This window comes from Cupressus sempervirens, chromosome 3 (assembly GCF_028749045.1).
Source record: "Cupressus sempervirens isolate cs-2001-9-10 chromosome 3, ASM2874904v1, whole genome shotgun sequence".
In the NCBI taxonomy this organism is placed as follows: domain Eukaryota; kingdom Viridiplantae; phylum Streptophyta; class Pinopsida; order Cupressales; family Cupressaceae; genus Cupressus; species Cupressus sempervirens.
The window spans coordinates 682,551,643-682,577,113 of record NC_143120.1 but is presented as its reverse complement, the minus strand read 5'-3'; the positions used below and the strand labels follow the sequence as shown (position 1 = coordinate 682,577,113).

Sequence of the window (25,471 nt, the reverse complement as noted above, 5' to 3'; positions counted from 1 at the left end):
ATTCCCCAAGTGCCTGCAACACTTCAATACCCGTTGTCCACCAAACACATAGAGATGCTTGGCCTAGAGCTTGCTAGCAAAATTAGGTGCCTTGCTTTCCATCTCCCATCCTTCAAGGGTCCTATAGTACATCCTCCTAACTTGTATTTTACCAAGTGGAATGAAGTTCCGATGGTGGGAATGCAAGTTAGGACATTTTTGCTAAAATTGGTCACTGAGTGGAGGGTTTTGGTGCACCCGAGAAAGAAACTTAGATAAATTTTGTTGCGGAGCACTTCAAAACCTCAAATCACTTGCATTCTTCTACTAAGATGTTCAGGATTCCAAATCAACCATTCATTTGCATGTACGAATTCGTATCAGTTCGTACATTCATGAAATGTAGCGTTTTACAAGGAAAAATAATATCTTTTATTGATTCAAAATGCAAAATTACATTCTTTGACTTCCACCCACCTAAAAGGACTATTTGAAGACTTCCCCCAACCAATCCAACCGATTTTCGAAGGTTGTGACCGTTGGGGAGCAATTATGTAAAAGTTGACAACTTTTTGTAAAAGTAGTCAAGCAACTTTTCTTGCAAAATGCAACTTTTGGCAATTCTTGTAAATTGCGCAATCTAACCCAACTAGGACCTTCCCCTTGTGCCCTAGGGGCCTAAAACATATTAGAAATCCTCTTAACACTCCTAACCTATGCTAGGTTTGAGATGTGCCCTTTGACCATAGTCAAAACCCATGGTTTATAAACCACCAAATGGGGACTAGGTCTTAAAAATAGGCTAATTTCCTTAAGTAACTATTTCTAGCTATTAAAAATGTCTCTTAGGCACAAATGCCCTTGAGTAGAACTCGTGAAGAGTTACATAAGATGGATGCTCTAGAGAGTGGAGGGTAGCTACTGCTGCACCAACAAGAGGATGCTGACAAATTGTTTGCAAAATGAAAACAAAGTTCTTATAGCTCCAGAAAGAAAATAACAATGAATTTATCCTCTAATATAATAGTGGGCTCCAAACATCCCTTCTTGACTATACCCTCTACAGAAGATGAAGATTAAGTAGAAATTCCCACCTGCAAGAGAGGTACATTGTATAAGACGTTCCTGCCTCTATGCTAATGGTCTTCCATTCAACTTGGTGAGATCACCATATTGAGGGGATATGGTAGCAATAATCAATAGTGCACCTCCTAGTTTATAAGTATTGAGTATGAAAAGGTGCATAAAGAGAGAAGAAATCTATAGAGGCCTTATTGAAACCAATTAGAGATTCTTTGGTTGACTGAGGCGTTTCTATTGTTTTTGATGGATGGAAAGATCACAAAAAATTTTCTTTGATATTTTTTATTGTGTTGTCCCTAACAAGAGCAATGTTTTTGAGGGTGGTTGTTTGTGAAGAAGAGGAATTCAAAGATGGATAGTTTATTTCCAGATTCTTCATTGAGTTGAGTGAGGGATGATGGTTAATGAGAATGTGGTTCAAGTAATTATAGATAATGCAAAAAATTGTAGCGCTGTAGGTGTTTTGGTTGAGGCAAAATACGAGCACATCTTTTGGACATCATGCACTATACGTTCATGCAACTTGGTGATGCAAGCAATATCCCAAGAGGATGAGGAAATCTAGATGTTTGTGACAAATCACCATATGTCACTAGCAATTTTTAGAACTTTCTCGAGGACAGAATTATTGAAGGTAAATTTAATTTATTTATTCTCATTTATGCCATGTTTCAATTACTGATATAAATATATTATTAAAGTGTTATTTACATATCTTTAATTAACATCGTCCTAGGTTATGGAGACCCGGTTTGCACCTCACACAATTGTTACGAGACAATTTGTGAAGGTACAAGAGGCATTGGGTCAAATGGTTTTTAGCAACCAACATGGAGGGCCCAAAAGTTGAAGTCATTGATCTTGGATGACGATTGTTGGGCTTGTGTGGAATATGTATCGGAATTCATTGACTCTATCATGGTTATGCAATATGCTAATATAGATGAACCATGCTTGGGGATGCCTATTATAGCATGGACACGATGTTGGAGAAAGTAAGAGTGGCGATACAAAAAAAAAGAAGATGATCTTGAAGAAACCTTTTTCAAAAGGGAGGGAACCATCATTTTTTCATCTTTGGAACAAGATGACCACACCATTGCATCTCCTTGCATGTTCCTTATCTCCAAGGTACTATAACAATTCTGTACTTTTTATCCTAGGGAGAGTGCAATGTTGTACTTGAGAAATTGTGGAGTTGCTGATGGGTACAAGCAAACCTCCACTTGTCTCTTCCAAGATCCAAAAGTGGAGAAAAAATGTTAAGAAAGAATTCGGCTTATTTGCCTTAGGAAGAAATCATACTTCTTGTAGTCTTAATAGCCTTTCCAAACTAGATGCCACTACATGGTGGTAGCTCCATGGTTAAGATATGTACCTCCAACCTCTTGCAATCAAGATCCTTCACAAGTAAGTTTGTTTTTTTGGTTTTTTGTTTATCACTTGTATTATAGAATTTAGTGGCTAACATTCTTTAATTTATTTGACAATTTTTTTCCTTAATTTGGTTGGTTTTCTTTCGAGGTTGCAAGTTCTTTTGTTTTTCCTTTATCCACTCAGTGAAGTGTAACTAGTTGTTTGCAAAAAGAGTTGAAGACTTGGTATATATTCATTCCAATTTGCATATTCTATCACATAAGGATCCCCAATACAAGGAAGGGGAACCAAAGCTTTGGAATGTAGCACTTGAGTGTATTGACTTGGATGCAACAATTGGGGATCTTGTTAGAGCCATTATGGATGGTGGTGATGATGATGACGATGACATATCTACAAATAGTGTATCTAGTATGGGAATCGCTTTGGTTTCAAATGGTCTTGAACTTGCAATAGCTGAAAATTAAAATCCAGTAGATGATTTTTTTGATAATCCTTTTTGATGAATCATGAACTACATTTTGCAATTGTAATAGTTTTCATTGGAATTGTGACCGTAGATTGATATTCATTGACATAGCTTATTTGAATGTTTTTGAACTACTAGTTGGCATTTAACGTTTATCTTTAATATTTCTCATTGATCTTTTCTTTTCATATACGATACACACGCATATATATATATATATATATATATATATATATATATATATATACGTACATACATACATACATATATAGATATATATAGATATGGTATTTTTCTCTATTTTGTTGTTCATAGAATCTATATTCACATGCCCAAATGCATCCAAAATCCAATTTTTATTTCCATGCATCCATATATTAGGTTCTCGTACTTGCTTCTGAATTGGTAATTAAGGCTTCCAAGCTTGTTGGGGAGAACTTCATAATTATTGGAGGATGCAAGTTTAGTATTTTAGGATTTCTATTTGTGGCATTGAGCGCAATTGGCATTATGGATTATGATGATGCTTTTAGAATCATTTTTGGACTCCTAATATTTTCTCCAAACTTCTCTGTGAGCACATCTATGTTTAGTAAGTCTCAATGTTTGCACCTGTTGTCATTTCATTGCTTTAGTAACATTACGGTATGATCAAAATCTGTTTCTGATGGGTTGTTAATGATTTTTACAACTTGGGTAAGTATATACAATACGCTCTTAAGTTTCTAATGTTTTATGTTAAATATTAAATATTTGTTTAAATGTTATATTTTATTAAGGTTACTTATGTCCCTTCAAAAGTGAATGCCTAGGGAAAAGTGAGGGTGACTTGCACATGAAAAGTGGTTTTATAACTGAAAAGGGTTTTTGGTGGGAAAATGAAGTATTTTAAATAAAATAAAATTGCTTTTCCTTCGAAGTTATAAAATAAGGCTAAGTGGTCTCATCTGTTCATATTTTGAAGTTCTTATACTGAAATGTATTTTGATTGAACTCATCAGCACTTCCAAAATCATTTGAGAATGAACATTGTCATTTGATTTGTAGTTTCAGATTTGAAAGATAATCCCTAGTGAGAGGTTGTGGTTTCATTCAAGATGTCCTTATCTTTCATTCCTAGGCATGAGAGAGTACTTTTGGACAAGTTTAAGGATTTTGTTGTTTCTTGTTCTTTGTTTACTCCAATCTTTTCTAATGTCTCTATTTTTATAGCTGTTTTGTTGCCAAGCTTTTGTTTTGATGAGAAGAACTTGGTGTTTGTTGAGGGAACTCCAAGGTTCTTGGAGGATGCAGGTTATGTTTTACAAGGTTTGTTGTTCACAGAGAGCTTGGTCTTGAGGACTCTTATGATACTGTTCCAAGTGATTTTTGGCTTCTGGTGTCTTTCTCAAAATTCTTGGAGAGCGCTGATTAATAGAAGTTACTTGGTCAACCTCTAATTTTATTGTTCATCATTGGTATCAGATCACTGTTGAATCATTAAGCTTTAACTCAATTATTTTACCAAGGTTGTTTATTTTTTTATTAGAAAACAGTATATAGAAAAGCAACTTATTATTACAGTTCATTGGAAAGGGAATTAAAAGTTTTAAATGGTGGATACATGGGCCTACCTAGCATATCAAACATAATTATTATTTTGTAAATTAAGAAGTGAATTTGAAAATATATCTTCAGGAAGGTTGAGTGGAAAATGTATAAAGGATATTTAGAGAGCTCATTTGGTACATTAATTATTTTATTTCCCTTTGTGAAACCCTGTGGCTCTGTGAGATTGAACTTGGTTCATCTCAAATTTCCCAAGGATGAAAACTTTATTCAAGAATATCATATACGGTGGTGAAAGATCTTCTCTAGTTAATTGCTGATAGATCATACTGAGTTTGTTGGTGCTTTGTTGCTATGATTTTTATATTTGTTTGGAATGGTTTTTTTTGGCAAAATCGTTTGATCATTCTTTGAATGACACATATTGGAAGATAAATTGGAGTATTTGCTAAAGATTATCAGTAGATATTGGGTGCCATATTTGAAGACCATGGTAGAAATTAAAGCACAATTTTTTTTGCTTGAATGGTGGTTGTTGATTTTATCATATTGGTTGCTGTTGACACAAAAGTCTGCACCCTTTCTTGAGGTATGACCCTCAAATGACCTTGTGTAACATGGAAACAACCTCCAAGTGCGGGACTTGCGCTTCGAGGCACCGAAACAACAACTTTTGAGGAAAAGGGAGAAGGATTGGATGAAATTAAAATGCTGAAAGGGAAAGGTGATGCACTGGATCGAAATTTGGTTACCTCTGCCAATAATGCACTTAAAATCAATGAAACACCCAAGTATACACTAGTCTCAACTCTAATTTACTTTCTAAGAACTTGTATGAAGGTTAGAACTAATCAAATGTTGAAAGGAAATGGATTTTTCACTTATGCAGCAACCACTAGCAAATTAACACACATTGCAAGTCTAAGAAAATGGAAAGAAACATTCTAGAGAAGGCAATAAACATGCACAAATCAATGAATGATAAGAAGAGGTAAGAACAAAGATATTTCTTTAATGAAAGGCAAAGTAATACAATTGTAGAGCATAATGCTGATGCTAATATACAACAGAGGAGAGCCTAGAAAATTTGTACAAAGCTGCCTTTTAAAGAAATCATGCATAACTTAGATTACAACAACTGAGTTCAAAATCCAACTACATTAGAGTTAAGTTACAGAGTGTAAATCAAGAAAGAACAAGAAAAAATATGATTCTATACAAAACTCTGCTGATGAAGTGACAGAAAATGTGCCAATAAATGCTTTCCCAATCTATAAAATCATGCCCATACTCTTTGCAAGTGGCAACATAGGAAAGCCAACCACTTATGTCGTGTGAAAAAGCCCAAAAAAAACAGTTTAGCAATAAATATTGAGCTCTCAGGTCACATCAAAGTCACCAGAAAAAATAGCGTAGACACAAAAACGCACCATATTTTTGGTCTGCGCACCATCGCAGGCATGAAACAATTTCTTGCACAAAAGATTCGCAATCATGTGCACGCAAAAAAATGCACTGGTGCAAGATCGTAACTTGCTTTCTCATCCTTTAGATTGTCCTTGCAATGGTGCGAAAACACGAAAATGCACTGGCGCAAGATCGTAGGTTGCAACCTCTTCTCTTCAATTTGTCTTGCGATCCTATGCAGGCATGAAAATGCATTGCATTTTTGACCTGCGAATGTTGAATGATCAGAAAAGGACTCATACGATAAGCAAACACATTTGACCAACTCCTTTGATGCTCGAAAATGCACAATGCTTTTGCATGTGAGAATGCCCAAAAATACCCAACTTTTCCTAGCCGAAAAAAAACCAGAATTTAGCCCATGAAGAACGTCTCTGATTGGTTATCTGCAATGGGCTAAAGGGTGACAAAAAATGTCAACAGTTGCCATATCTGGACGTTTACTCATTTTAGATGGGTGATAACTTTTTAAATCTTGGAGGCATTTAACATCTTTATCTTTGATAGATGGTGCTACCTTTTGGCTAGTCATGGAAGCCAAACATTAGGTTATTAGTTTGATCATTGGAAATAAAAAGAAAAAGGTGTTGAAGATGACTCAAGATACAATTGCTGATTGAATTAAACCTATTGGTTGTCATGAGTTTCCATCATATTTTTGGATGCATCAATAGGCAACTAGGTTGCAGACTAAAACAATCATGAGAGGGGCGATTGAAGTTATTTGCTAGCCATGACCTTGGGTAATTACACGTGAGATTTTTCAGGACAATCAGACCTCTTGAAGGGCTAGACATGAGATATAGTAGGGTATGGAACATATTCAAATTTGTTTGAATGGCATAAGGAAGGGATACATGAGGCAATTCTCAACAGTTTGGAGAGGGTCATGAGGTTCACTTAGGATTCTAATACTACCTGTGCATGTGGAAGATTGTGTTTGTGACAATTGTGAGTTATTTATGCAAAAAAAGGTCAAAAGTCCTTTATTGTGGACAATAAGCAAAAAGTTCCTTGCAATTCAATATAATTTGTCCCCTTTTTGGGGTCGGTCATGATTGATACTTATTCAGTCAATTGTAATGTATATTAGTCTTAAGAATATATCCATAGTAATAATACCAATAATCAATCATATTGTTATTTTGTTTATGGATGATGGTATTGATGCTATCCAAGTTGCTTGGACGCCGGCTATGGAGCCCCTAAAAGTTTACAGGTCCAAGTCCACATCTCGAAGGTTTATGGATCACCAACCTCTTCCCTTTATTGGGATATGATCCATTAGCTTGGATTTATGCAAGAACGTCATTGATAGCTCCATATTCCTAAAGTTATCTTTAACGTTAATGTCTAACCATATTAGTTACTCTAACTCATGATAAAAGTGGGTGTTAACCAACTTGCTTGGAATTTACAGAAGCCCTTTCTTGGAAACACTTTAGTCTTCCCTTCTTAGCCAAATAACACTAGGATTGAAATGTGGATATATATTTCTGATTTTGCTATTATAATTGATATTACAATCTCATTATTGTAAGTGATATTAATACTACAATAGTTATTGATATTTTATCAATATTCATATATAAAAATATGTATATCATATAGATATAAAATATCTTAGAATCATATAAGATTCTTTATTTCCTTCTCCTTTTGAAGAAAGCCCATTGTATTTGTATTCTTCTTTATAATCATAATGCATTCAAAAAGGCACAACCCTTCATGATCACAACCCAATCAAAAAGTCACATCCTTTCGTCTTTGCTATCTTTTAAGAAAGTTTATTTCCTTCTTGTTCACATTCTTTTCCACTTCTTGTAATCCTTTTTCAACTACTTTCATTTCCTCCTCTTCTTTTCTTTTTCAAATCAACTCTCCTCCATTTCTTATCTTAATTTGAAGGAGTCACATCTTTTTATTACATATCTCTTGACTTTTCATTAGATTTAGTTAATTTCTATTATTTTATATTATATTGTTTATTTACTTATTTATTTTCTGTTTATTATTATTTATTAATAATTATTAAATGCTATTTAGAAAGGTAACACACTTTCTACAATATTCTCTCTTGTATTTAATTTAATTAATTTATTCATTGAATATTAATTTATTGTTATTTAATCATATTTAATCTTATTTTAAATCTTATTTATTGATAGTAGATCATATATGTTATTATTTATATTAGAATAATAATATTTTATTATTATTCCTTATTTATTATATTTCAATATATAATTTAATTATTATTATTTATTTAGTAATATTGTATTATCTAATTATTATTAAATTTCATAGTAACACGGGGACGCGTCCCCCCCCTTTTTGCTCGACGTCTCGGAGACTTCAACGCACCGGAGACTTTGGGACTTCGTCTCCCCGTCCCCAGCGGTGCCACTAGATTCCACCACCTCCACCGAGGATGGGAGACATCCTGCTATTCACTATTTGCAAATTCAACTATTTATGTTTAATGTTCGATGCTCCAATTCAATGCAATGTTTCAAGTATTCACTCTTTTACATCTTTACATCCTATATTGCAATACATATTTTCATAACTAACATTTTTAAATACCATATGCATAGATATATACACCCCTCTTGTCCCCTGCCGCCGTCCCCCCACCGTCCCCCCGCTGTCCCCAAATTAAGGCCCCTCTGTCCCCCCGTCCCGGAAACTTGTCCCCCCGTTTCGCCGTCCCCCCGTCCCCCAGGGTGGTGTAACTATGTTAAATTTCTATCTTAAAATAGGGTCATCACTTAAAAGAGTTCTATTGTTACTTGATGCTCGATCATTGTTATCAGTGTCAAATAATTTTATTAATCTTGAGGTACAAACAGTATTGCAGATTGAAGTTTATAACAAAATTATTTCATTATCTACATGCATGCCCACTGTTTGATGTAGTGTTCATTGAGAATAGTGCAAACATTTGGTGAAGTGTGAGTACACATTTGTACATCTTTCTATATTTGCTGGCCATGTAGAGGATTTTTGACAGATTGGTCAATATTTGGAGGCAAGACCATTGCTAATGCTAGCCATATAGGCTTCTTGGAGAACTGGTTGAAGGTTGAAATAACTACTTTATGAGGTCTACTCCATCATCCTGGGTGGTAACTTTTATATAATTTTCATTTCCAGGTGTTTTTTCTTTGAGCAAATTGAAAATTTCAGAATATTTTGGTTATTTATACCAGCCCTTGTCTTGCCATATTCATTAATGTTTCTGACTGAAAATGGAATCAGCTTATTGTCATTTCCTCATAATTTTGAGATTGTTAGGCAATGTTTGGAACTCGAAATCGCATACTTGAATTAGGAGAAAGGCCAAGCACATATAGCAATTTACAAGAAAAAAATAGAAGACAAATAAAATAATAAACAAAACTCCTAAATGACCATTAGCACAAGATTCTAAAAAGCTAGCTAAAATTAGCGAAAGATACTAAAATATTAAAAGAGTATAAAATATTATCATACCTCCTTTAATGATCATTCAATCAAGTACATCGAAATTGCCCTCTTAAACTTTACAAACTTTTCTGGATTGAGAGACTTGGTTTGGATATCTGTAGTATGATCCTTAGCGGTGACATATTGCAACATCACTGATCCATCTTGAACAAGCTCATGGATGAAATGACAATGAAGGTCAAAATGCTTGGCCTATTCATGGAAGACTGGATCTTGGCAAGCTTTAGGACCTCTTGATTATCATAGAACAAGGGAGTAGGTCTTGCTTGTGACATGTGTATGTTAGCAAGCATTTGATGGAGCCAAATTGCCTTACAGACTACCTTAACGTCCCCTGGTATTCAGGTTGAGTGGAAGAGAGGTGCTGCTCATTGCTTCTTGCTGGGCCATGTGATTGCACTTGTGCCCAATTTGAAAACATACCTAGAAATAGGCTTTATGTCTGTTTAGGGGGAAAATGGACTACAAGAGAAAACAAACATCTTCACCCTAAGCCAAATAATGTAAACTTGATGAGGTGAGTTCATTAGTTAAACATCTTCACCCTAAGATATTGAAAACAAGAGAAAGAGGGGCTTCCAAACATAATTCTCAATATAACTCAAGTTAAGCTAGCAAAACCCAAACAGGATGAAGGGATGCCGGTACCAAACCCAAATTTAGGGGGAAATTGGAATACAAGAGAAAACAAACATCTTCACCCTAAGGCAAACAATGTAAACTAGATGATATGAGTTCATTAGTTAAACATATTGGCCCTAAGCTTTTAAATACAAGAGAAAGAGGGGCTTCCAAACATAACTATCAATATAACTCAAGTTAGGTTAGCAAAACCCAAATAGGATGATGGGATGCCGATACCAAACCCTAATTATACTAAGGAAGTACGCAAGCAAGTCCTTTTCCATGCAATGTTCTTTAACCTTAGATGTGCAATGTGAAATAAATTGATCCAATTGATTAAATGACAAAGATGGATTAAGACATGGATTAATAGGGATCAATATGCATGCAATCAGTGTTAATAATGTTAACCTGATCACCTACAGGTCTGATAGTACAGACCGTAAATGTTCTTCTCAATATAATATATCTCTAAATTAGCATTTTATATATGACTCTAAGGGCCGGTGACTTAACAGGAAACAAGATTATATTGTTTAACCAAACTAACAATTAGTTTGTTAAGTGCTATTAATTATGTCTTCATGAATCGCTGACTAGGAAGGAGTTTGATTAGTGCTCATTTAGAAAGGGTATGTCCCTTAGAGGGACATACCCTTTAGGAAGGATATATTAATAGGTTGTAAATGCAGATTAAAGGACACACAGTTACAGCAGTCTGCTCCTCTAAGCATTTTACATCCAGCGAATTCTAAATCAGAGATATTCTAATTCAATCAAGATTGATTATAGAGTATTGGGGATCTGCATTTAAGATAAGTGTTAACTTCCTCAACAATCTGAATATTCATAATATTTAGAAAACCATTGTCAGCAATTCAAGACTGAACTAAAAGTCTGATCCAAAGAACAAAGAATTAGCAAAAACTTTACAAGCAGTCCTAGTAAAGTAGGAAACTAGATCTATGACATGAAATAAAAAGAATAAAGAAATCTGACCTCAAAAATGTGTAAGGGAAAGCGCCTTTTTCTCAGAAAACTACTATTTGGAATCTGTGATAGAAATTGTGATTGAGGATTTGGAATCAAAACAAAAAATGTAGAAAATCGTAAAAAACACAGGTCGCTAGGTACATGTCGACCTATATAGGTATGTTTATGACATGATGACCATGTTCTCAGAGGGTAGAAACATAATCGACCCTGAATCTCCGAGAAGCCGCAGACTGAAATTTTCCGAATTCGAATTCACAATTCTGATTGGTTGTTCTTGCACACAAGAAAAATTGATTTCTTTTTTTTTGGGGGGGGGGGGGGGGGGGGGATGTCATGCCCTCGTTTAGGAACTAACCTTGAAAGGTGCAACTTTGGAAAAACATTTAAGACAATAAGACAAATGCAATGATTCACCTTACTTGATGAACCGTTGTTAGGAAAAGTTTCGTTGTTTGTAGATGTTGATGTAGAATCTTGATTAGGAACGTAGGAAATCTGCCCAAATGGAATGAATCTAATTGCCACTAAATCATGGAGCCATGGATGTAGATGTACACAAAGGAAGAAGAAGATGAATGCTACGATGTAGATCTCCTCCCTTGATGGCCAACAAAATGCTAGATCTTGAGGATGAAATGGTTACAAAGGATCCTCGAATCTTGAGAACAACTTGAATGCTTGATGAAGTGCCTTGAATATCTTTTAAATCTGTTTGCTTGGTGTCGTTAGGTGTGCTTGTAGTTGCTTCTTGATGTCTACATGTATGAAAATGAAGTGCCCAAGATTCCTTAAATACTAGTTTTCAGGATCGAAAACAAAGCAAGCTGAGTGGGTTGACCTATATTGGGATTATTCCAAGGAGAGATAATCACGAGGTCTCAAAAACTGTGCAAAGACAATTGAATGGACCATAAAATCACTAAAGGGTGGGAGCTAAGAGGATAAACCAAATGGTACTCATTCTTGTTGTGGGAGAAAATATCTCCTCATAGTCGATGCCCTCCTTCTATAAACAACCTTTAGCTACTTACTGAGGCTTGTACTTAACAAGAGTTCTGCCATACTGATTCTTGACTTTATATGCCTATTTGCAACTAATGGACTTCTTTCCTCCATGAAGATCTTATAACATTTAATTGTTGTTTTGTGAGAGACTTTGATGTTCAATTGCCATAGCTTGTTCCCACTAAGGTATACCTTTAGCCTCTGAATATGTCTAAGGCTTATAAATACTCTCAATTAAGCTTATCATCATGAAGATCACTAATGGTCTTGGCCCACTTCTTAGGCTAGAGATAAGAAGAACCAGCATCCACTTTAGGAGGAACAATATCACCTAGGATCTCTGGATGTAGATCTTGAATGTCTTGAAGAAAATTGGTTGGCATAATGTCACCTAAATCCCTCTCATTAGGTGAGCCGAATGGAAGTCTAACATCTAAATCTATAGCCCATAGATGATAGGCAGAGTGCTGGCCGAGTTGCAAAAACTGGTTGAGTTTTCTGGCCTAGCTAGTTTTTAAGATTTCTACTAGCACCAAAAACTCTCCGAATGTTTGGTAAAACTAGTCAAGTACTCGCTTAGATTTTGCCATTGTTAAAAATTTGGTTGTAGTTTTATAAAAACACTTAAAGGCAAAAAACGATCCAAATAAATTTTATTTCTCATTTCTTCAGTTGTATTTTGCTTGGAGGGGGAAAATAGTCTTTGAAACCCTTGTGCTCTAAACACTTGCTAACTAATTTATATGGATTTGAGGCAGATTTAAGTTGGATTTGTGGTGGTTTTTGAAGATGACATCAATCATTTGGAGAGGCAGGCTATGGAGGAGGGCGATGGATTTAGTTTCACATTGGATAACATAGAGTTGAATTAGTAGTCATTGCTAATGCTAGGAGAAGCTAGAGTCAGGGCTACATCCAAGATGGAGGACAAGCCACAAACTGACTTAGACATATTGAGAGAGGACACACAGTCATGTCCATTATAGACTAATAAGGCTAGACCCTCTACTTCTATCCCTCCCTTAGTTTTTACTAGAGTTGGGAAGAGGATTTATACAAATATAACATTTAAGTATAAGTTGTACTTTAAGTTATATTTGTATAAATACTGTCAAGATGTTTGAGATAGGTTTCAATTTCATTGGAGTTCAAATATAGATTCTAGATTTTGGGGTTTTTCAAAAAATTCCATGCTTAGCCATATTTGAGGATTCAACATGCCTTCAACAGTGTTATCTCCACAATCTGTCCTATCTATTTGAGGTTACCTTGAAGCCGGAACAAGGATTTTCTAACGATTCTAACTCATTTTCTTAGATATCATTTTTTTCAATTCTATATGCTTGAGTCCTGATAGACTCAGCTCAACCACTTGCTCACACCTAAGACAAGCATTACTTTCCAGCAGGTTGAAATTGCTTAAACTCATGCTTGGACTATTTCTCTATGATGTATTTACTTCTAGTTTTATAGAAACTATTTACTATTTTGCTTCTCACCATCAACATTCTACATGAGAATGTGATTTTGTACCTACTTTGCATTTATATATATTTAAACTTTGCTTGTTTCTCTTGTGTTCTCATTAATTAAGTCATGGGATGCATCTTCTCATTGAATTTTGCAAACAAAATATTTTCTTAATAAAACTTAAGTTGTTTTTTAGGTTCCGAGGTTTTTTAAAAGTTGGCCAAGTTTTCCCTGAATTATTCTTTTTTGGCTTGACAAGTTTTTGCCAAGTGAGAGTTCTCCATCAATGCTATAGCCTTTGGAGACTGATCCTCAGGTTTCAAAATAGGAGAAGGATGAAGTGATCCTTGTTCTTCATCTAACACCACATCTCGAATAAATATGAGACAATCAGCATTGACATCAATTGACCAATAAGCCTTATGATTATCATTGTTGCATGCGAGAATCAATTTTCGAGTTTTGGAATCCATTTTGGTGCAATTGGCATCTGGAATCCAAACATAACTTGTAGAGCCAAGCACCTTTAGAGGATTGATTTTGATCTTTTGTGTAGACTAAGCTTACTCTGTGGTCGTCATCTTGACGGTCTGTGTGGGAGCTTGGTTCAGAAGATAAATTGTAGTATAGATTGGTTCCGCCCAAAACCTTTAGAGCTTTTCTATGTTCCAACATAGATTGAGCCATGTTCTTGTACTCAACAACATTGTTCTGCTGAGGGTTGTAAGATGTGGTAAGTTGATGGTTAAAAGTTACTACCATGTGATACACAGAACTTGGAGAAATCAGAAGAAAAATATTCCCAAGCATTGGCAGATTAAAGAGTTTAAGACAACTCGACTCTTTTTCCATTAAGGCCTTGAACTCTGGAAATATGCTGAACAACTTTTCTTTATGCAGAAGAAAGTATGCACATTTTTCACTGAAATCCTCAACAAATAACAAAAAAATACCTGCATCGAGTGATTTTTTTGCTGGAATCCTCATCAAAAAACAAAAAAACCATTTAATTTAGACCTCTTACATTTATTACAGCAGCATATGTCATGACTTGTAGACCTGTACTTGTGTATCTCGATGTTTGAGAGTGTGGCGAGTGTAGTTCATTGTATTTGGTGTTGATGGTCATCATCGATACCATTACGAGTGGACTAGTATGCGGGGTAAGTGATTTCTGAGCATTATGTTCTGTTTTGCTCCTGAAACAGTAGTTTTAAGTTCAGACTTTCTTTGCAACCTATATTACCTTGCATTCAGGATATACCATTGTTGTTTCAGTTGAGAATTTGTTTAATGTTTTTGGGCATGGTGGAGAAGTGATTTTTTCAGTTTTATATGCATTTACTCGTTCTATCAGCACTTTATAAAATTGATTTTATGGAAGGATGTTTTCAGCTAATAGAATGATTACATCTTTCATTTTGGTTTAGGATATTCTGTTTTACTGCAATTGCTGTTCTTTAAGGGAGATGATTTAAAAAAAAAGCAGAATGTAAGTTGCAAATTTCAGATCATTTAGTTGCTTGAAAGGGTTAGTTTATGATTATGTATGAGTGGGATTGTTGTGAGATTTTCACACCATCTCCCCGTTTCAAATGGGGAACCCTCTTTTTGCTTTGGCTACAGGAGTAGTGGTCTTAGTTGTTAGCATTTTTCAAGTCTCCTAGTTCAGGAGATGAGTTTGAGCAACTTTGGCTCATTGGTAGTCAGGTCAGTCAGGGATATGAGTGAGAGCTGAGCTGAGCTTAAGTTAGTCAAGGAGGTGAAGTTGAAATTAAAGGATTTGTGATGAATGAGTTAGAATCTTTTGATATTTTTGTTGCAGTTTCAATCCATCTTAGAAAGTTTGGAAAGGTTATGAGAGATTACACTGATGGAGGTGTGCTGAACCCTGAAATTTGGCTAAGTCAGGAATTTTTTCGAAACTCCATAAATCAATAAATCTTTATTATAACTCCTCTGCACCTAAAACCACTATTAAACATTGTGACAATATTTATATAAATAGAATTTGAAGTAACCGATAAATAGATAAATATAATGAAGTATAAGAAGTTATATTTTATATAAATCATTTCGCCCTCGAAGCTGAAGAAATTGAGTAGACAAGTTGGGAGTTTGAACATGCAAAATTAAGTTGGAGTCCCCAAGATCTTGGGAGATCTACCCAAGAAAAATCCTTGCAACTTAAAATCTATACCATAACTCCTTTTGGGTGGAATTTCTCAGCACTTGGGATTGCTAGTCCCCATGTTATGATCCTGGTGGGCGGCCTTCACTTGCACCTCAGGGTTTTGGTGTAATGGTTCGTACCATGTGGTATCGGAGCCTCCACCCAGGTTTGAGTCTCAGAGCGGGTGACAATGCCGACATTGCAGTGTTTGTCCGGGGCTTATACGGCCAAGGGAGGGCCCATTGTATGGGTGCACATCCAGCCTAGAGTTTGGACTGTGGAGCATGGTGGGATGTTATGATCCTAGTGGGCGGCTTTCACTAGCACCTTGGGGTTTTGGTGCAATGGTTTGTACCACCCCAATTCTCCAAATTCTGCCCTAGGAAGTTGAGTGAGAAATGGATGGAGAAAAACGAAGGGGGAAAGAGGAACGCAAATACATGGAGGAAAGTGATGGAATCTGAAAATGAAAATGAATTGAATCTCTATTCAGCCAACTCGTAACTATTTGTGAGTGTACACACACACACACACACACACACACACACACACACACACACACACACACACTCACGAACCCACCCATGAACCCAAATGGGGAATTTTTTTGCCCGAACCCATGAACCGGAATCTGTCATTGAACCGGAATCGGCAACTTAGGTATTTAGTTGTGTATATTAAGATCTGTTGTCAATAAAGTGTGTTATTTGCATTTGCATCTTGTTATACTTTTGCTGTGTTGTATTTGCTGGAGGTTTGGTCATCTCCTTTGGAGGTACACCTACCTTGCACTGCTTTAGACTTCGTATATGAGGATTGGGTTGTTTTCTTCTTTGTAATGGCTGTAATCGGGAAGGCCTTACAGCCCGACATGTTGGGTGTAAATCTTGTGATTCTATTATGAGAATAAGTGTTGTTTTGGATCTGAATATCTATGTTATTGTTAAATTTACTGTGGTATTATGCTTGGGGCTAGGTCATCTCCATGGGGGGGTACACCCAGTCTTGTACTCCATTAGATGGTATTGAGTTGTTGTTCAATTGGGGGAATTGGTGTCTCTAGTAGATTGGTGCTTGCAAATATTGTAAGATTATTTTGTAATTTTTTGAGGCTAGATTTGGAGAGTATATTGAAGCAATCCTCCACCCTTGATTTCTTAGGAAGTATTTTAATGTGAATCTGGTTTTCTCTCGTGTGGATGTTGTATGTTTCCTGTTACTGCTGATGTTTTGGTTGTTAAATTTTAAGTATTCTGGTAACCTTGGTGCAAAAAGAATGCATATTGGATGTTTTTTTAATCCTAGAGGATTATTTCCTTTTTCTTGATCAGTAAAAGGCTGAAGCCAGAATATTATAATATTATTTTTTAAAATACATTACAAAAAAGTTCAGTCGCCATTCAATGCAGGCACTAGTAGGAAAGAACAGAGGAAAGAAAGCCTCTGGTCTTGCCCGAGACTTAATTTAGTCCAGAATACAAATTACAAGTTGGAAAACCCACCCTAGACTAGCAGTAGTTTGATGAGGTTCAAAGAGCCTCATTTACACATCCCAAATTTTAGAGTACTCAATTACATAAACTCTTACATTTTACTAATATTCCCATTGCCTTTATGCTTTACAACTAGGTTTTACACATGCCATTTATACAAAACTAGTATACTCGAGACCAGGCCATATTCACCAATGATGTTCATATATTTTGAGAGTAAACCTGTCCCCCGAGTGCTTCTTGCCAAAGTAAGCAATACATCTATTTTGCCAATTGTTAGTAGGAAAGGCATCCTGCATCACCAAACATTAGTATTGCTCATATAGTTTATAGATTAATCAGCTGATAACCTTTTCTTATATTAACCCATGTGGAGCAAGAAGAATTACTGATTATAATCTGAGAAACCACAAGGGTACTAGGTTATTTAATCCAAAACCTACTTACAATACACCTCCACATCATCTGAAATTAAACCCATATAGCAGAAAAACAATAAACGGAGAAGACAAACTTAAAAAACCCTCTGAGTACTAACATACAGTGTATATGCATCCACTTGTTGGCATATCAACTAGTAGAAAGAATCAAAGAACTACATGGTAAACAAATAAGCTTAGAGAAATTAAGACCATTAATAGCTAATCCTTTCAGCCCCTCTTATTAGTTCTACTGCTATCTTTAAACCTCGTCATACACAATACCGAATAGTCCCCAGCTAATCAAGAATTAAAATAGTTATCTGTCTAGTTCAGACTGATCTAAATATGGCAAACAATCTTGTATTACACCCAAGCCTCATATAGATAAAATGATTCATTCCTTTTTGGCAGAAATATCAAATAAAAGAAATGTCTACTATACTCTGGCTATCAAACATCTACGTTCCAAAGTTTATCCTAAACAGAGCACAGAATCATAATATTTGATATCCTGTGTTTTACAATAAAAATGACGCTTCGTATGGATTCACATGAAGCTATCTGAAAAAAAGAGGCTAATGATTAGGAAGGGAGAGTTGTACACTAACCAAGAGTAATTCAGAATATTTATCTGCAAAACTAGTAAATATATCCTCATATATCTGTACAAAAATCTGTATGAAGTTACCTAAGGGAGGAGCTAGATAATTATTTGAATTTATAAATGTCTAGGGAAACTATATCTATACATAGGTTTAGATTGATGAGTCAGAGTATTGCTGTTCAGTTTCACAGACAACTTTTTAGATGTTGAATGATGATATCATTCATTTCTTTTGGGTGGCATGGTGATGACTATGACCAAATAGGTTTATTATTTCATTCTTGACTCTTGTAGTTTTTGGAGGGAAACACAAATAAAATGAATTGCCAAACTTTAGAGGATATATCATAGTTAATAAATAATAATTTCTTGAACACTTCTATTATCGGCCATCATTTGCTTCAGGAAATCTGTTGCTGAATGACCTATACATTCTATCATCAAATCTAAGTGTTTCTGTTTGCACATACTATTTGCAGGTTGAGGTAGCTCTTTCTGGAATGGAGGTCAAAGCAGAGGATTCTAAAGATAATATATCTGTCAAAGTCCTCCCCCCTTGGATGATTAAACAGGGAATGAATATAACTGATGAACAGCGTGGTGATGTGAAACATGAGTTAAAGTTGGACAGCGGTTCCTCTTTTGCAGGTCCTACTGTAGATAGGAAGCCTGGAGATGATAAAGGATCTATTGATCAGAATATACAAGTATGCACTGTTGGAGGAGTACAATAATTACGGAATTGATTTCTTTTCATATATGCCTTTGTTATTAATTATTCCAGCTACCGATATGTAATATCTGATTTTACATTCGACTCCTTAATGGTTGCTTGGTCCCTGTACGAGAATACAGATGATTTATAATGTGATACTTTATTGATTGTTACAGGAAGAGTACATTAAGGCATATTATGCAGCAATGTTTAAGCAGCAGCAGCAAGCAGAAGTAATGACTGCTTCTACAGAAGAAGCAGCTCCCTCTGAGCGTCGAGTTGGAATGAAAGCCAAACGTGAAGAGGAAGATGAGGAAGCAGTTGAATGGGAAGATGCTCCAATAACAAGTGTGTGTTCCAAATATTCATTTTTTATCAAGTTAGTTTTGTATGTTGTAGATGTGCACAACATTGAAAGCATATTTTGAAAACTCAGTGTTGGTAAAATGCTGTAAACCAAAATTATGGCTTAGATTGGAAACTCAGCAAAAACTGGACATACTTTTTTTAATAAATTATTAGAATAAGCTTAAGCAAAATTCAATATTTTGTTCAATGCATATAGAATGAATATTGAAAATGCATGGGCATATTAAACATTTTCTATTAGTTCTACACCTAAAATTAGTATAATGCAGTCTTGATACAGAATTAAAAATCCACAATATTTTACAAATTTCTCCTCCCCATCAAGCTTGTTATTGGCTAGTTTTTTCCTTGGGATTGTCATCATGCTTTCCAACTTCTCTTGATTCTTTTGTTTGTGCACCCTTTGTAGCTGCTGTTCCTTTTAATTATTTCTTAAAACCAGTGATCTCCTTGGTAAACAGAGGAACACTATCAACACTCCAATCAAAATGAGGATCAGTTTCTTCCAATTTCCTTTGATCACATATCTTCTTCCTTTCCATTTTTTGGATGCTGAGATAAAGATTGACCATACAAAACAAGGCCATCAAGCACTTCTGGATCAACCTATAGTGCTATTCCATGCAAATTGTCTCCCACTCAGGACTGCAGAGCTGGCATAATATAAAGATGTCCAGTTTCTAATATATTTTTGCACCATAATCATCCCATGACAAATTTGAAGAATTGTAGCTTTTAAAATACTTCTAGTATCTATGAGTGTGATTGGAGGACTAATTTATTTTGAAAATTTCCCCTGTTTCTGGGTCATTCCCCTTTGAATGCATAGAAGTTTTTTGTTGGGTATAAAATTTTCTTCACATATGTTGAGGCCATTCATATTCTTTTCACTGATCTTGAAAGAGTCAGACAAGAAAAGTCTGGGTTCAAGGAAATAAGCTTTTGCAATGTGTTGGTGGAGCTGCTTGTTCTATCTCTACTCAGTTACGAGGTAAATGGGTTCATATTTGCTTTCATTTTCAAGTAATAATGTAAAATGTTTTCTTGGCCTTGCCCATGGCATCATATAGATAATCCATTTTGTATTTAGGCCATCCGCCAAGAGTATAATATTGGTAAAAGTTTTTGTCACCCAACACAAAAATTATAAATATAGTATTTAAAGCTAATAAATATTTGCACAATAACAAATATAATAACTAAATGGTAAATGTAAGAATTAAAATGTATACTAAGACTTACGTATCCTTATAATCATAGGTTTTGAAGCTCCCTTGAGTATCTTGTGCACATTCTTGGCTATCACATACTCAAATAGAGTTTTTATGACTCTTTTCTCTGTGACATATGTATGCTTGTAATCAGAAGTTCTGAAGCTCCCTTGAGGATCTTGTACACATTCTTGTCAAACACATACTCAAAAAGAGTTTTTAATGATTATTTTCCAAGGTCAGTGCTCATATATTTATGCTTATGAAATTTTAAGAAAGCTGCAATGTAATAGATTCGGTGATGAGTCATGCGTTCATGATTGCACAAGCTCCTCTACACTGTCATGCTTTCTTATTAAGTTATGCACCAAATGGTAATTATCAAGTAGGAGATCAATGCAATATGTGGCACCATAGTTTGCAAACTCTGCAAGTACTCTTCGAGTTGCCAATTGCTCTCTATTGTTTTTAGCTCGGCAAGTTTTTGTAAGTTTATGTTGCAAGTTTTTATAGAGATAGTTAGTACATAGGTTAAAATGCAAATGCAGGTAAAATGCTGCTTAAAACACTGTTTAAACATTTTTTTTTGGGCTAGAACTTACTGTGCTCTGGCATTGAATTGATTTCATCGGTGGCTCTAAAGTTTCTTGGAAGTTTGTATCTTAGAAATTGGAATGCTGTCTGTATTTTTCGATAAGGTCCTCAAGATGGAAACACTCACTAAACTGAGGGGACACAATTCCCAAATTGCTTTTGACGGTCCAATTTCGGGGAGAAAGACTGAAAGAGGTTCTGCTCTCCACCCATTTTTTAGTGATAAGATCTGTCTACAGAATTCTTGAAACGGAATTCATTCTCTTTTGAAATAGATATTGGGTCAATAGCGAAATCTCCTCGACGTTCCTAGCTATGGCCAATATGGTGGAAATTCATAAGTTCCTTATCAGCACTTTGTGTAGAGCTCTCTTTAAACTGGAATATCTGGGCGACCTGGAGAAAGTCATCTCTAACATTACCGATGATATCCCTATCCCTGGGCCCTGTTGTTATGATATTTTCCCAAATGGTGGCCAAGATGTTCCATTATATCCCATCCTCTCTTCATTGAATTCTCACAGGCTTTTAGAATGGCTTACAATTGTAAAGAGGAATTGGGACTTTTTGATGTGTTTTTTACATGCCAAATTCCCTCCTTCAGTAGATTGGATTGACAGATACATCCTAGCAGACAGAGTGGGGTCCTAGGAGAACGAAGGAACGATTGATTTGGAAGTACTGGAACCAACTCTGAGTGAGCCTGATGATCACTTGGAATCTGAAAGGACACTCTCTCCCTAGGGTATGCCTTTAGATTGACTAGGTTTTGATAGAATGGAGTATTAATACTTCCAACGGCCTAGAAGGATAGCTTTATTAATATGAATTTTATTAAAAAAAATATGAAGACACTTTTCTGCACCTTGTTCCACTTCGTCTCCTGTTGTTTTATGTATAGCTCTCGGTTTTTCATGTAGTAAGCTTCAATCGTTTAAATCTAGGAATAGATATGGTTCTTAGCATAACAATAAGCTTTTCTATCTTAATAACTGTAATTTCATGAATCCTTTAAAGCAATAAGATGGTAAACTAATAATCTCAAATCAGGGTTTAATTATAATAAGACCGAACTCATCTATGGATTAATAATAGGGTAAATTGAAACAGACTAAATACCACAGAATTGGACTGAAGAAACCACTACAAATCGTTAACCCTAAATCTATGTACTGAATACTCTCCATTATAAGGTCTGCATATTGTCTAATTAATGAAAAAAGCAGGAAATGAGATGCTGTTTATTCATAAATCCAACAGAATTTCAGTATTAATGATTTTTTCATATCTAATAGTATGAAATCTCTCTTGAAATATAGATGAAAAGTGTATCATGTTTTCTACTTGGAAGAAGAAAATTAACAACTAAATTAGATATGTTATAGACTAAATCTATCACTAACAAGCAGACCTCCTTCATCTCCTACTAACATCATTTCAAAGAAAGGTTTAGTTAGAGTTTTATTTCTGCAAAGGTAAATTATATAAGAAAGACATAAGATCAGTTCGTGAACTGAAGACACTGACAAGAATCCTTTAGAGGCTGGTACAATTGCTTCTTCCACCCTCATTTTATTTAATTGTATGGACAGCATATTCAGTCAATAAAATTTGGCAGATTCCTTTCACATTATTTGTAAATACTAAACAGGGTAGTTTGGTTAAAGCATCTCAGGGCTATACTAGAGGCATCTTACTCCATTGTCCCTCTAGTGCCTTTGTCAAACAGAGTTGTTTTTTTATTTTTTACAATAAAAATACATCAAGGCTTCAACCACGTACTGATTTTTTTTGCAAATGCAGGTAAAATGCTGCTTAAAACACCTTTTTCACATTTTTTTTGTCTATAGAACTTACTATATTATTTTAAGTTGTTGGCAAGTGACCGGATATAAGGACATGAATGTTGTTATTGATGGCAACATATTCATCTGGTAAGGTCGCTTAGAGTAATGATCAGTTTTGATTTTGTTTGAGCATGAAAAATGATATAGAGGAGGAAAATTGTCAACAGTTACATTGTCTCAATCAGCAAGCTTAACACAGTAAGTTTTATTGGCCACAATCTTGGATATAGTGATTATGATGTCTGGATATGATGGTAGTATGTTTGCCTGAGTTAATATGGCAGTTGGCACATGTTTTGGCTATAAAGAATATATAGACAAGTTTATATCATAGTATACAGGACAAATGACGAAGATCAGGCATTTTGGCCTAAGGAATTGAATTGCCTTGTCAATTCAATTACTTGGCAATGTAGGGATAACATCCTAGATTTTAATCCTCAGTTAGCAAGTCTTAATGGTTAGTTTTGGAAATTTGCTACACGTTTTGTTATTAAAGGCAACTGGATAAAATATTAGGAAAGGTATATTAAGGGATCAATTTTTCCGTGCGAAGTAAGGAATGAAAATTCTAATGATATGCGAGCTTTTTAGATGATGCTATGATGCTGTTTTGATAATCAGATGCAAGATTTGTTGTATGGCCAAAATCAAATGTGAGATATACAAAGGACTAATCAGATATTGCAGATATCAGTATAGTCAGTTTTGATGTTGTTTCTATTACTTATTTGTATAGATTATATATCATTGTAGAGCATTGAGCTCCCATGCGAAGTAAGGAATGAATATGCTTATGATATGCAAGCTTTTTGGATGATGCTATGATGCTGTTTTGATAATCAGATGCAAGATTTTGTTGCATGGCCAGAATCAAATGTCAGATATACAAAGGACTAATCAGATATTGTAGATATCGGTACAGTCACTTTTGGTATTTGTATCTATTACTCATTGTATAGATTATATATCATTGTAGATTAATGAGCTCCCATTTGTAACACAACTCTTAACAGGGTTGAGACCTCTAACAAAGTCTAGTCCTCTCACAAGGACTAATGTACTAAATGTACGTAATGACTCCTACCAGGGTCAAAACTCCCAGCAGATAACTTTCAGATTAGTACATTGTTGTGGGTACCATCCCAGCCACGGTTTTCCCTTGGCCAGGGTTTTCTTGAGAACACATCATGGTGTCATGAGTTTTTTATTGTTATGTGCTTTACTTTTCAGTTTAGTTATTTATGGATGTGCATGGTTAGCTTTTGAAATATATAATTGGAGTAAAAGTGTAAATGGATGTGCATGGTTAGCTTTTGAAATATATAATTGGAGTAAAAGTGTTGCAATACTGATTCACTCACTCTCTCAGTATTGCCTATTTCTAACAATTTGTATTAGAGCCAAGATACTCAGAAAAAGTTTCTTAGCTTGAGGAGAATCCTGGTGGATATAGATGATTTGCGAGGCAACTTTGAAGAAACACTTGAAGATTTAGACAAAGCTTATGAAGAAAAAGAGATTAAAAATGAAGCTCAAAGATGCAATGGACTACATTAAGAAGCTCAAGGATCAAATTGATATTTCAAGGATAAAAAGAAAAGAACCAACTAAACAGATTAAGAAGCCTAAATCGGATTTGATCGCTAAACTCAAGAAGGAAAATCAGACACTCAAACTTGAACTTGAAGTTACATCACTTCAGTTGGCTAATGTAGCTGAAGAAGGCAAATCTCAAAAAGAGAAACTTGAAGCAGATCTAAAAGGTAAAACCAATGAATGCAAAGATTTGAATGCTCAACTCGGACAAGTAAAATCTGAACTTGATGATTTAAAGCTTAAATACAAGGAATTTGAGAAATACACTAATATTGTCAAAGGAGAGCTTGTTGAAACTAAGTTACATCTTGAGAAGTTATATTCAAGTATTGACAAACTTGATGAGCAACTGATACAACAAAAAGCTAAAGGAGACATAACAGGGATTGGATGTGTTGAAGGTGAATGTTTTAAGGAGTCAGAAAACATAGTTATACAAGATCCTTATTAGACAACATGAACCAAAAGAACAAAAGAGATGATTTAAAGAAAGATGCTATGCTTGCAACAAATATGGACATATAAAGAAAGATTGCAAAGGTAATACAAATACTAGACCATTTATTGGATATTGTTTCAATCATTGGATTTATGAACATAAATCACATGAAAGCAAGAGACCTAATCAGCGATCTAAAGTAAGAACAAATGAAAGATCAAAAATGATTGAAAGAAGACCTTTGGGAATCAACAATGTCATAATCAATGGTGTCACATACTCCAGGTGTAATAACATTGGACACATAGCCAGAGATTGCAGATTTCAAGTAAATCGGAATGGACCAAGGTATGGAAACTTTGTTGTAACATGTTATAATTGCAATAATTTGGGACACAACTAGATATTGCAGATTCAATGGATTTGTGAACAATTTTAGAACACCTAATGTTAGAATAATCAATTATGTTGGAAAAAAAGAATAACAATGTCAATACA

At 35.0% G+C, this 25,471-nt stretch overlaps 1 protein-coding gene across 4 annotated transcripts in view; it reads left to right on the top strand.

Moving 5' to 3' along the window:
• The window catches only part of LOC149568569 (Transcription factor TFIIE, alpha subunit), a 103,702-nt gene that overhangs the window by 62,375 nt on the left and 15,856 nt on the right, over window positions 1–25,471 (top strand). For all 4 annotated transcript variants that reach the window (XM_089821463.1, XM_089821461.1, XM_089821464.1 and 1 more), the window contains 2 exons: window positions 18,679–18,906; window positions 19,091–19,262. In XM_089821463.1, the coding sequence (XP_089677589.1) occupies window positions 18,679–18,906; window positions 19,091–19,262 (400 nt within the window). The remainder of the gene's footprint in view (window positions 1–18,678; window positions 18,907–19,090; window positions 19,263–25,471) is intronic.